The following is a 13,952-nucleotide window of genomic DNA, read 5'->3' on the forward strand; positions in this document are numbered from 1 at the left end:
TTCCTATTTCATTCACATTTAAGCATTTTAAATACCACATTTCTAGGTCATCCATCATCCAAATACTTCATGATATATAGTATAAACATACTAAAATACACAAGAACAACACTACGGTAACATACATCACCTTCAGATGCTTATACTAATTTCAAAATTTATTTTTTTAAACCTTGACATATCAGGTATTCCTTGTCTTACATCACATACAGACTTTTGAAGTGCAGCTAGCTCTGAGTTACTCATCCACACCAGTGAAAAACCCCACTGCTGGATAAATATTTGAAAGCAGAACAAATGCATTATCTCACACTTTCACAATTCAAAATTGGGTGAACAGGTTTTTTTTTTTCCCGCTCTGATTTTCTAAAACGTTCACCTTTGGACCAAGAATGAAAAAATAAAATTTGCCACATGAAACAGTATGTTTTTAAAGTTATAGTTGTCTGAAAACAGGGTGGTGCACAGGGCTGTGAGCCACTGAGAGGTCTGGATTCTGTACTGTGAACAGGTGTTTGAAGCCACCATTCCGTTTGGTTTGAGGTAAGAACTCAGCTGTCCCACAGATATGCAGATGCACGTCTCCCCAAAATTTGGATGCAAGCCCTTCAAGCAATGATTCTGAGAGGAATTTCAGAACTGCATCCTGTCAATAGCACTCTAAGCCTCGATTCAGAAAAGCACTTAACTGCAAGCTTAGCCTGAAACGTGCACAGTGCTTTCTTAGACTGAACACATGCGGCAAAGACCACTTCACCCGCTGCTGAGCTGCAGGTGCCTCTGAATGGGAACACAGCAGCTCTTCACAGCACCACCATACAGCAGTGTAGGGCAGAGAGGGAAGAAGAATATCCTACCTAATGTCAAACTGCAGGGATGGCTTTAAGACTGCAGAACATCACAAATGAATCTCAGCCCAGCGGCACCTGTGTTAATGCCTCATTTCTCTACCAAGAAGGGCAATCTATTTCCACCCCGCCTTCCCCCCCCCCCCCCCCTTTTATTTGTGTATTTCTGCCACAGATGAGCACTGATCCAACCCCCAGGTCAGAGCCACTAGGCGGCGTGCCAGGCTGATGCCTTGTCACACCGTATCGGGAACCCAAACTGCATCAAAGGGATGAGAAATCTGCTCCGGAGTTGCACAGGGAGCCATAGCAACGCAGTAGATCCTATTTTTAAAAACTTGAAAGATAGTAAGAACATTAAGTCGGGGGGGGGGGGGGGGGGGGAAGAAGATGAAGAAAAAAAAATAGGAGTGCTTCTATCAGAAAAAAGAAAAAGCACATTCTTTACAGCATCCAGTAATGAAACCATAAATGGCTCACCATCCACTTTCACAGGTGTGCAGTCCAAAACACGCAGAGCCACAACACAGCAGTCCCTAAAGGAAGGTGGCTGTTTCTCACTTCCCCACCTCTGATCTGCTAATGCGAGTTTTCAAATCCCCTGGTGCACTTTGGACCTGTAGGACCCTGACTGCATGTTGTTAAGAGGAAAGATCCCAAACCACAGCCCATGATGGGCTTGTGGTTTCACACCACTTCTTTCAGCTCTGCCACAGAGGATTTTCATTCGTTTTTTAAGAAGAGTGCAGAGAGGCTGAGTGCACAAGTTACAGCATATTGTGACCAGCAAGTGAAGTTGCCACAGTATTAGCACTAATTGGACTTGGCTGCAGAGCAGGAGATGTCTCAGAGGGCTGGAAGCAGAACATGGACATTTTCCCATCTGGAAACTGATGGCGCATACTGAAATTTGTTCCCAGCTGGTGGATTTTGGAGGCCTTTACAAAAGAAGCTGTCCTCTAATCAAAAGATAGACCCTGCCTAAAGCCCATCACTTCATCTGAATCCTCCCACCCTATTTTAATTGTATAGAGAATTATACATCCAGCTGTCCACACAGAGCGAGCATCACCTCTCTCCCTCACAGAAAGCCTCGCCCTGCAAGACCAAGGTATCCTGCAACATCTGAAGAGGAACAGATTTTTGCTGTCTGGCCCTCCATCATACATTCCTTTCCAGACACCAGGGGTCTTCACTCTCCTATCAGCACGACATGCTGATTTGATGCTGCAGCCTTCTAGCAAGACATCCAACAGGGGCTATGAAGCTGTGATTGCATGAGCAACAGAGAATAGAGTGACATCCAACAGGAAATATGGGAAAGGAGACATGCCCCACTGGAGTGAAAGGCACTGCCCAGCCCTGGCCTCCAGCTGCTGCTGGAGCCGTGACAGGAACATGCAGATTTCAACAGCAGGGACTTCTAATCCACCAACAGTGCTCACTCCATGTCCTGCCAGCCAGCACTAGCCTGACAGCAACCGGATACACTGACCAGCAGGAGCGTAACAAGCTGCTAACAAGATGCTGGCTTAAAGGCTTAGAAAGGTCAACAGTTGCACATTTTCCCTCATCCTCCAAGTTTTGAAAAGGGCAATTTTCACATCTTTGGGAACACACCATTTATCTCTTCTCTCTCTTCCTCTGAGGAGTGAAGGAGTACCAGCACTGTGCCTCCCAATCTTGGAGCAGCGTGGATTTAAGGGCTAGAGCAGAGCTTCCCGGACAGCTGGCAAACAGTCCCAAAGGCAGTAAGACTTCAGGACTGACCAGTGCTTCTAGCTGCTAGCACAGGGCTCATTCATCTATCCTACAGACAGACAAAGGACAACAACACAAATACTGAGCTGTGGGAAGGTACGCCTCACTTGGACGTGAGACAAGCTCCAAAACAGTATCTGCAAATGACATGTGACAAATGTGACAAATGACTTGTGTGTGACATGGCAGGCAACAGCTACTGCAACCAGATCTAAGAAAGGGCAGGACAGTGGGTTAGGAGTGGCCCAGAAAGGAAGTGAAAGTTCTGCCTGGGAAACATCCTCAGTATTAAACTGGGCAAACCAGGTCCAGAGTGATAGCTGGACTGCACCTTTCAGAGACAGAAATATTGACTATGGTCATGGGCCTCCAGGGGACCAATATATTTGTACAATCCTACTGCCCATACTTTTGCTACTCAATGACCTCACATTCAGGTGTTCCAAGTCCCAGCAATTCCTAACTACCCACTAGGGGAATTAGGTCCTCTGAGAACAGAACTTGCCCTTGGTGTCCCAGGAAAAAGTTTCCAGCGGTTCTTCAGAGGCTCTTTTGCATTTCATAGAATCACAGAATGGTTTGGGTTGTAAGGGGCCTCAGAGATCATCTAATTCCAACCCCTCTGCCGCAGGCAGGGTTGCCAGCCACTAGATCAGATTGATCAGGACCCCATCCAGCCTGGCCTTTCTTAACTGGCTGGAATGAAAAGCTCCAGATGAAAGTCTATTTCCTCCAGAGTGGAAGTATCATGTCCAAAAAATGCACCAAACTAGCTTGCCAGCTGTTTTCATATTTGAGGAATCTGAAGCGCAGAATTGAACCTATCTTTGTTCCCCTCTTAATGTATTTCTTTGCAAAGGCAGTATAATTCCACATTTGTATTTTCATTCCAAAGCAAATGCTTCACTGCGCTTTTTATTAAAATGAAATCTGGTGTGTGCAGCCTGGTGTTAAATGAGAGACTATTAAAGCCAATCAGTGGAGAACTCATTAGTAACCCTACAACAACAAACTAGTAGTTATGGCCCAGCATTCACAAGCAGCCATGACAACCAGTAGGAAGAACCCAGGTCTTGTTGAAGACTATAACAGAAGCATAGCTTATGTATAGCCCAATGACTGAATAGCCATACAAAATGGCTGTGCTTCTATTCCTCAAATGACGTGCCAGAAAACACATTCTTTTACCACGACTCATCCCTGAATACCTCTCTCAAGAATGCTCCCATCATTTAGCTATTTCTTCCCATTTCTAAAATATAGTAAGAAGCATCCATCCTGAGCTCAAGGAAATCTGTCCCATCTATTAAAATAACAAAATAAGCAGAAGGCTGCCTCTGAATGCATCCACCTCTGCCCACTCACTCCTTAGCAGCCATGCTGAAGAGAGAGTAGATGACTTTTGCAGAATGCCTAGAAGGTTAGTAACTCCACTTGGAAGGGCAAGAAGGAAGAATTCCAAATCTGAGCATCTCTCCAGAGGAAAATCATGTTAGAAACTCCTTCTCAATCTCTGAAATCTTCTCATGTGGCAGAAGAGAGTAGGGAGCACAGTGATTTGCTGAATGCTCTGGAGAAGACCGGTTACCAAGATAACTACAGATTCAGTAGACTGGAACTTTCAAACCAGATAGCTTTCTGGGACAATGCTGGAATAAATAAATAGATACTTATTAAAAAAAAAACACCAAAGAATTAAAGAGTGTAATTGAACTGGAAAACAGTATTTGGATAGTTGAATTCTATGTGATCACCTAAGCCTATTAACAGCATAAATTGAAATAAATCCCTCACTGGAGGAAAACTTTCAAGAATCCTTCAAATCTTTCAGAAAGAAAAATAACATTTTTTGTAGAACTAACTTTCCTTATGATATCATGCTTCTACTAGCTAGCAAGCTCATTTTCTAGGATAAAATCTGCAAACTCACACTTCTGCAGTTCTAATCCAACACAAAGGAGTACCAGTTTCAAGACTGACAAGCAACAGTTGCTATGAGACCACTATTAACATGAGGAGATGCATACCAAACACCTACATTGGTGAGAAATGGCATTTAAGTAACAGTCCATCCTGATTCTCTTTATGCCTCTAGCCGTACTTCAGGCAAAGCTTTCTTAGTGCAAGTGCTTACAAAACCAAAAAAAAAAAAAAAAATAAAAATGCCCATGAATTAGCAGATAAAAATATGGAGAAATATCAATGGAGTGGGACCATTTGATTTTAGCTGCATTCAGAACTACTGCAAAAGGATTCAGAAGCAGAAATAGGGAAATGACAAAGTCACAGTCTTAGCATGTGAAGTGTTTCAGCGGAACTAAAGTTCACATGTTTTTTAGTTATAACTGTCACTTTCCAAATAATAAAATTGGTAGATTCTTTTACTGCCTTCCAGCAATGGATTTGAAGCAAACCAGACCACCTTGGATTAACTTCAGGAGTTTCTGAAACCCCAGCTATGTGGTGATGTATTATCTGAGGTCACACACACACTTTGCAGTCTCCCCAGACATCAAACCCACATACATACATTTCTCTATTCTGTGTAGGCATGCGGAGGGGGAACTGTAAGCTGCAGATGGCTGAATATAGTATTGCCAGGTCTGGGGCACGTCTAAAATTAGTTTTCCAGAACCTTCAGTCCAGCCCAAAGCATACCAGGAGAGGTTTAAAGCTTAGCACATAGTAAACTCCAGTGAGTTCAACAAGACTTGAAGGTATGAACACAGATCATAACCATTAACCTCTGCAGGTAGTGAGGTGAACTCATATCTTCATCTTTGCTTTCTTCCCACTTCCCTCTCCTCTCCTTCCTCCTGTCCAGATCCCAGGCTGTAAGGCTGAGCTTGAAGCTGATCACATTTCTGTTAGAACTTTGGATTTGCAAAGGCAAATGCTGATTTTGGACACCACTAGTTTTAACATGCCAAAAGGTGTCTGAAAGTAATTGCATTTAAAAAGAAGCCCAAGCACATAACTCACTGGAGTTCATGCTGTTCAACCATCTCTCTCAAAAGTACAGACAGGGTACAAGTGTTTGCAGGAGAAAGAACTCCCATACTAGCATATCACAGGTCAGTGTCGTGCAAGGCAAAGCGATTATTTACACTGCGGCTGCAGAAGCAACTTCCACAGAGTATAGTGATTTCTGAGCTAGTTCAGATGCCCAAAGCAATCTAAGCAGAGGCAGAATGGAGCCTGGCCTGGACTAATTGACTCGGCTTTTCAGAGAGACTGATGTCAGCGTCCAAACTAAGTTGGGTATATCCACATGCACCTGCAGTCATTCCCATGAACGTTATAACCACGACAAGGGAGAAGAAACAACATGACTTGGGCCACAAAGGTGAGAAAAAATATAATACTTTCCAAACTGACAAGAGCTGCTTCAGTGTGGGATGCCCAGGCTCCAGGGCATATCTACATTGCACAACAGTGCTGTCATATTTAGAGATTAGAGCATTTCTGAGCTGGTGCCTCCTATCCAGTGCCAAGAAGAGCTTTGCAGAGATCTGATGGGTCATACGTAGCATAGCTATATGGGTATGATTTTGTGCATCAGCTAATTAGCAGAAGGTCTCTACAGAACACAGCATCTCACAGCAGGAGACAACATTTTGTTTTCTAAAGAAATGCTGAAAAGTCACAGCATAGCTCTCCCTTTCAGAATCTCTACTCGCTTAGAAAAGTAAAAAGCAACCTGCCTTTATGTGACTTATGATAACTTTATATGTATTAAGTATAACTTTTTTCCTGTTTAATCATTCCAGTGATGACTCAACAGAGAAACAGAAAACACCCTTTTCCACTAGGCCTGGCTGGGAAGGAAACGGATAAACGCATTGGGCATTTTTGGTGATTCAAGGGCTTGCAGACAACAAAAAGCCAGTGTAGGGAAGAGGAAAGCATGACAGTGACTGCTAATGTGTCAATGGATCACAGAGACAAAGAAAGAACAGAAAGAATCATGGGCAACCTAATAGATCAAAGAGGAGACTTATTTCAGCCCCCAGCTTCCAGACAATGCAAAATTGCATTCTGCTTTTCAGTCCACCTGTCCCTCTATCTTCCTAACAGTTTGTAGTGAGAGGTCACAGCACACAAGACAATCCATCACATTTACAGTATTCTATGATTCATCATGACAAATGAACAAGGATGCTGTGCTCTCTGCAGCCACCTCTCATGACAACTACTACCTGGATTCTCCATCTCACACTGCAAAGGAATCAACCTGCCCAAGGATATTATATGAAAAACATTGGAGAATGACAGCTGAGCAGGTCAGAAGGCACGTGGTTAATTGCAGATACTGCACTTCCCAGATCTTTCCATGTCTATCTGGGTTGCTTAGCTACGACCTAAAGTTCTAGCTGGGACAATAAAGGGAAATTAGTAATCTGAGTGCTGCTTGAAAACTTGTCCCACCAGAGCCTTCCTCTATGACATTTAACAGGCATCTTAGCACTGTTTCTTTAGAACATCTGAAACTGGATCAGAGAAAGATACTTATTCAAATAGTTTTTCCATAGATTTTATATATATATAAATATATATATAAAATATATATATATATCTCTGTGTGTGTGTGCACGCATATGTGTGTGTAAACACACATTTTTATTTAATATTCTCTGCCATCTAGAAAAACTCCCAGTCCTGATGGAGATGTCTAGGCTCTCTATTCAGTGTGCACAAGAGAGAATGAGATCTGAAACAGTCAGCAGACAGTCACCAATGAGATGCCAATGAGCAGGATGATAACAGAAATCCCTTTTCTTTGAAGTAAACCAGATGCTTAAGACACCTGAAGACTTTAGATGCCTCCAAGATAAAGCAGGAGCTTCAACAGACTTGTTGACCTTAATTCTTTTTCCAGATCTAGTTCTCCAGACCTCTCCACACTTCCTTCTCTCCTCTGATTCAAGGGTAGTGGACAGCAGAAGGACACTCAGTATTCAGACAACAGGTGCCATGGAAATTTCCCAGTTGGGTTACACAACCATCTACAAAGGAACACCCATTTATGCATTGCTAGTTCCTGGAATGGAACCTGGGCCCTTCTAGATTTAAATACAAAAATCCGCACTACTTACACTAAGAACCCATGTGCCACTTACAGACCCATTCATGTACAGACTCTCCAAGGAGTTCAACGTTGTAATAAGAGCAAATCTGTTGTGCATCAAAGGGCACACTCATATTTTTGCATCATATCTTCATTGTGCCTTTGCTTAGTGCTGGCTTCCTCCTCATACAATATTTTGATAATGATGTTTTTTTCAAAGGAGTGACAGTAGCGATGTTCACAGCAACACAAGTACCACCATCAGCACAACTCCCCTTGGCCAGGGTTCCTAGCCAACACTACCCACAGCACTGAAGCAACGGCCTACCAAAATTGTTCTGGCGGTCAGAAGTTCTTGAGACCCCTTTTTTGTAAAGCTAACCCATCCCTTCTCCTTACCTGTTGAGCATGTTGGACTGGTAAATCCTTTTCTCCTGGGTGTTGTAACAGCTGCTTTTGGGCTCAGGGATGAAGCTGTGTTCAGACAGCATATCAGAAGCAGCCGTGGTGATTATGGCTATTCCGTCCCTCACTCTAGCAGGAAGACCGTAGTCCCATTCATCATATGAGACAGAGATGAGCCCGGTGGGGAACTCAGATGGCACTGTGTCTGTATCCCCTGCCACCAGGCTGGGCACGATCCACGTGTAACCATAGCCTGTCAGACCCACAGAGTTGGCCACCTCAAAAATGTAGGTGGCCTCTTCCTTGGTGCAGTAGAGGAGGATAACAGGGCTTTGGAGCTTCTTGAGCTGGTTCTGGATCTTTGAGTCTCCATCATCCAGGGACATGTCCAACAGAAGGACCTCCTCCAGTTCCCAACCCACAAAGCTGTGCTCAATGGTACTGCGGATCTTGTTCACAAAGTCCTGGTAACCAGGAAAGTAAGTAGTGACAATGGAGAAGATGTACCAGTCATATTCTTCCATGATGTTGAGCATGACTGAAGCTTGCTGTTCTATTGATGGGCCAAACTGGAAGAACATGGATGACTCATCCTAGAATAGGAAGTCAAAGAGAAAGAGAAAACAAGAATAGGTCAAAGGAAATAGACAACATTCCTAGTCAACTCACTGAGTGTGGAAGGGGAGGCATACAGTTAGAATCTTGCACTTCATGTCTTGGCCACATTTTAAGGATTTTTAACAAAGTGAAGCAAGTGGGAAGGAAGTAAAAGCTTTTTTTATGACCAGCTGTCCTTAATTTATTTTTGAAGGCACGTTGCTGAAATTACTTAATGTTTCAAATATTAGGCATGATTCGAACAGATAGAGAACAAGTGGAGCACAAACAAGGCCAGAAAAAGAATACATGCAAAATATTCTATGTTTGCACAAATCAACAGCTTTAATACCAGGATTATCACAACACTATATGTAGGATAAAGAGGGCACAAAGCAGCTTTGGTGGTTTTTTTTTTTGTTTGTTTGTTTTGTTTGTTTGTTTTTAAAAAAAAAAGTTTGGGACAGTACTCTAGATTAATATCCAGACTGAAATGCACCTATATTAGGTACAATCATTGAACACAAACAAATCTGAGAACCCCTACTTCTGTTTCTTCTCAAAACAAGCAGTAGCATGAAGTACTACAACTACGAAGTCTCATTTCAGAACAACTTAGAACATGCTAAAGTTGAAAAAAAAAATCTGAACCATCTAGGGTCTTGTTTATTGTCGTATTTTATAGAATGCCATATAGAATAACATCTGTCATACATTTTATGAAGTGTTCATTCATTGCCTTCTGTCATGCCAGGTTCATCTTTGTGAGAATCAGAACGTGCACCACTTTATAACTTCCAAGACTCCAAAGGCATTTTGCACAGATCATCTCTTCAGTGGCATAGTGTAAGCCTTTTTCATCCTGAGTTTTTACAAGATACCACCATTTCAATATCTGAAAGATTCAGTAAAATCCAAATCCCTGCTTTTGCCCTGTTCTTGATAGAAACAAAAAAAACCCTTTCTTAATATGCTCTCTTACAATCTGATCTCTGTTGTTTAAAACCAACTGCAAACTCGCACTGATTTCGACAGGTCAGGATTTGATCATAAACAAAAAAGGTAGAATTACTGTTATCTTTCTGCAGAGATTCACATCACAATAAGGAAACTCTCCAAATCCGATCACCGCTTCTTCTTCCCTGCCACAAAAGCTGAACCAAAAATCCAAAAGGAAGCAGTCAAGAGTTTTAGATTAGGGGAACTCCTTGTGTAAATGCCCAAAAACATTACCTCAAGATATTCCCAGTGTAACGCTATAACGTGATGAAAAGCACAGCAGTGATAGCAGTCCTAGGCTATAGCAAATGAGGATAAGCCCCAAATGCAGCAGCCATGAACACAGAAACAAAGGAAAAAGTATGCTTACCCTTAGAAGACCTCAGGCAAACAGAGATCTCCAGCAAGCTACCCTTGCCTCCGCTACCAACCCTTACATAAAGTCTGGGAAGGGCTGGATCCTGGCTTCATGCCTTCTGGTCAGGTGCACTGCATGCACCTGAGCTCCCCTGGGTTGGCCCTGCCTTCCCACCAGGTGTTCAATCACTGTTTCAAGCTGTAACTTAGCATTTTCACTACACCAACTCTCTACCAAAGTCACTCTCTGACAGTTTGGCAGGTAAAGCTGGTTTTCCACAATGGTGTCAGTTAATCAGGCGTCCATCCATTCGTCCATCCCTTCTTTACTCATGCTTTTTATTACCTATTGCCATTTAATCTATCAGTAAAAACATGCTAAAGCTCAGCAACTCCAGGAAAAAAAAATAACTGATCTTCTGACCAGCCTTGATTCTTTTTCCTGAACTTCCAGTTGGTCATGTCCTATACGGAGTTCTCGCTCTCAGATCCCCAAGCCTTTCCTGTGAGTTCTGGTGATTAACCTCTATTCACTTCCACCACCCACTCGTGAAAGTTCTCTTATGGCTGTTCTTTACTCACTGGAAAAATAAATGTACACAAAAAGAAAAAAGAAAAAAAAAAAAAAAAGAAGGCAAATTGGAGACAGGAGCAGCAACTGAGCTTCACAATCTGTGGAACACAGTTCAAGTTTTCTGATCACTGGAATTCACACCCTTCCCCAACTACAATTGTGCTCAGGAAAAAAATTAAGAGATATGTTTTATCTTCGAAGCTTACAGAGACAATCAGAAAAAACAGATGAAAGATTAAATAACTGCCACAGCACTTGCCTGATATCGAAGACAGCCTGAAGAAGCATCTTCAATACCCTTCATTGCACTGTGCCTTTCCAAGCCACCTGTAGCAAACTCATTGCTACACTGTGAGTGATAACTACTTTTTTATATATTAATTCAACAAAAGCTCTTCTATTTTTATGCACAGAAAATTCTGCATTGACAGCAAAATTCCACAGTTTCTATCAGAGAGTCTAAGAGTTGAAGGACTTGACTACTGAATTACAGAAAGATTTGACACATGGGATCTAGACGTCTGGATGCTTTCCTCGGTGATCAGGAAGGGACATGAGATGGTAAATCCAATAGTTATTTCAAGGCTGCACACACAGGACATGCACACACAGGAGTTACTACACAGTAGCAAGGTGCAGGAGCTACTGCCATCTCTGAGATTCAAAACCCTGTCAGAAGCTCCAGCTAAAGCACATGCTGACAGTTCATTCCACATGAGTGCACAGCACAGTTGAAGGAAATTCTCTCTCAAAAACTCAGGCAGAAAATTCAGCGCTCCTCACTAACCAGAGCATAGCAGAACATCAAATATCAATACACAAAATAGGTAGACTTACTACAACCCAGCTTAACAGCTCACCTTTACATAGAAATAGATACATCGCTCCTCAAATCAAAGAGCATGAACCATCTGGCTGTGCATGTGATTACCATTATTACACAACTGCTCGCATCTTTATTACAGAAGCTGCAAGAAGATGCAACTTCTATTCAAAATGAAAGCATTCAGGAAGTGCAAGCCAGCCCAGATTTTGGCTTGGCAAGATTTTTTTTTGCACTTAATCACACCAATGCTTGGGCTAGCCAATTGTTCTTCATTCCCTAACCAACTCAGCACTCAGAAGAAAAAAAAAAAAAAGAGGGGTGATGAAGGAAGGACATACAACAGTGTGGAAGAAAGTGTTCCTTTCACAATAAATCAGGAGAAGTGCTGATGGAGCTCAATGAGAATCTCCGTGAGTGCAGTTTAGGAGGAAAAAAAAAGAACAGCAAACACAGAAAAATGACTTCTCTCCTTATTTTTGACCACACCTAATGGAAAACCAGGGAAAAAGATAAGATACCTAAACTGACAGAGAATCACGGGGCTATCAGAGCAGGAATTTGACTTCACTGTGGTATTGCAGTGAAAGATTTTAGATTAGGAGGCAGACCTACATTTTTTGCCTACTGGTTTGTTAGTGCTTTATTAATTTAAAATCAAAAAGCAATGTTTTGTCTCTCCAGGAATTTAAAGTTTCAGAAAGCACCACAAGCTCCTATTTTAATACTGCAGAAATTTCATAGTTCACCCTCCCCTTTTTCACCTTGGAGCACCCAAAACGTGATTCACCATTGCTATTAAAAGACAGATTTAAGTTTGGGATAGAGATAGCTTGAGTTAGAAGAAGTTCCTTATGTTGTGCATCACCCAGGTGTAATACAATCCCCTGAAAAAGGCTTGTTTTCATCCTACAGCCTTTCACCCATAAACTTGGGCTCCTTGTAGCAAGCTGCTTCAAGAGAAAAGTAAGATGCAGAAGAGGTGTCCCTCACCCAGTCTGGGAGAAGAGAGCCTCTATTACAGGATCTCGGTGCCTCCAGAGATCCTACTACTCCCCCACTGTCACCCTGTAAGGTCAGGAAGCCGTAGTTTGCAGAGCAGAGCTGGAGGAGGAGCTGATCAATTGACACAGCACCACTCCCCAGCTTGACAGATGGCTTCCCACAGAAAATCTGCTCGAGTTTGCCGCTGCTGGGACAAGTATTGCCTCCCCCTCCAGCATGTTTAACCCTTTAGGGAAGGAGGCTGGATTGTACTCAGTACAAAGGCACAATCCAGAGGACTCTTTAGGAGACAGTTCATATGTGGATGGAGAGGGGATTCACAGAAATGGTACAACATTCAAGGAGTGACCAAGTATTACTGCCACAACTTAGAAGTTGAGTGCCTTTTGTACCTCAGCAGCAGGCCCATGCAGGTGCTGCATGGGGAGCTGGGCACAACCTGACTCTGGACCTGGACCTGCAACCTGTGACCAGGTCCAGGTTGCAGGCCTCTGGCTAAGATGCAGACCACTCTGAGGAGTCCTCCTGCAGCTGCACCACTTGAAACCAAACTCTGCCCTTTAGCAAGCTGTTTACCTTAGCTATGACAGGTAACAGAGAGGTTTCCAAATTGCTTTTCTTGCAAGTTCTTTCCTAACAGCTTCTCTGGATTCCCCAGGCATGTAAAAGCAATTACTGCCTTGCAAACATCTTTCTGTTGAGAGCAAAACTCCTTCTCAGTATGTAGAAAACTTCAGAATGTCCCTAAAGCAGAGGAAATGGCAGGACCCCTAAGAAGAGCTGCAGTGGGCCACCCATAGCTGCTGACTTAGGAAGTGTGGAGACAGGCATTTTATTTCTCTTTCTAAGTTTCCGCCATGCAGGTGGTGCAAATGTAACCTGGCTCTATGTCATGCTGAGTTGATACGATGGCTGAGCCTTGAACAGATTTTTTTGGTAGCGGTGGGCAAGTTGTTTAGCAAGTCTAGTGCAAGAGCCAGACCGCACAAGAGCCAGGCGTGTCAAGCTATGCACAAGGAATCTAAGGAGCATGTGTTTGCTTTTCATATTTGAATCTTTTTTTTTTTTTCTTCCCCAAAATGTCCTACGCTGCTATCTTTGCATAGGTGCAAAGGAAATGCAATTTTTACTGCTCTGGGAGCTGCTCCCTTGTGTTAGGCTTTAAGGAACATCAGTATACCCTAATGGCAGGGGATGGAACTAAATGATTTTTAAGATGCCTTCCAACCCAAGCCATTATATGATTTTATGATTCGATACCTAACCCCATTTGCTGATGTACTAATAGGGCTTCTGTATAGCCATCATTTATTAACGGGGGTCAGCCCAGTTCTTCCTTTCCAGTGCCCCAGTTATGATCCTCATGACTCAGGCCATTATCCCTTTCCAAAACTCTATTCTCATTTTCCTGATTTAAAAGAAAAGCTGTTCTTGTGTTTTTAGTACTGTCTTGATTTGCAAAATTTCTCCATGACCTATAGCAAATCACATAGAGCTGCCTCCTGTTTAGACTTC

General features: G+C 42.7%; 1 protein-coding gene across 12 annotated transcripts in view; it reads right to left on the reverse strand.

Annotated features, from left to right (window-relative positions):
• GRIN2B (glutamate ionotropic receptor NMDA type subunit 2B) overlaps positions 1-13,952 on the reverse strand; it is a 227,490-nt gene that overhangs the window by 109,031 nt on the left and 104,507 nt on the right. For 11 of the 12 annotated variants that reach the window (XM_048942795.1, XM_048942798.1, XM_048942817.1 and 8 more), the window contains one exon: positions 8,077-8,675. In XM_048942795.1, coding sequence (XP_048798752.1) covers positions 8,077-8,675 — 599 coding nt within the window. Of the gene's footprint in view, positions 1-8,076; positions 8,676-10,048; positions 10,132-13,952 lie in introns of those variants that run through there. The other variant, XM_048942862.1, reaches the window with a different exon arrangement.

Source organism: Lagopus muta, chromosome 1 (assembly GCF_023343835.1).
Source record: "Lagopus muta isolate bLagMut1 chromosome 1, bLagMut1 primary, whole genome shotgun sequence".
NCBI classification, from domain to species: domain Eukaryota; kingdom Metazoa; phylum Chordata; class Aves; order Galliformes; family Phasianidae; genus Lagopus; species Lagopus muta.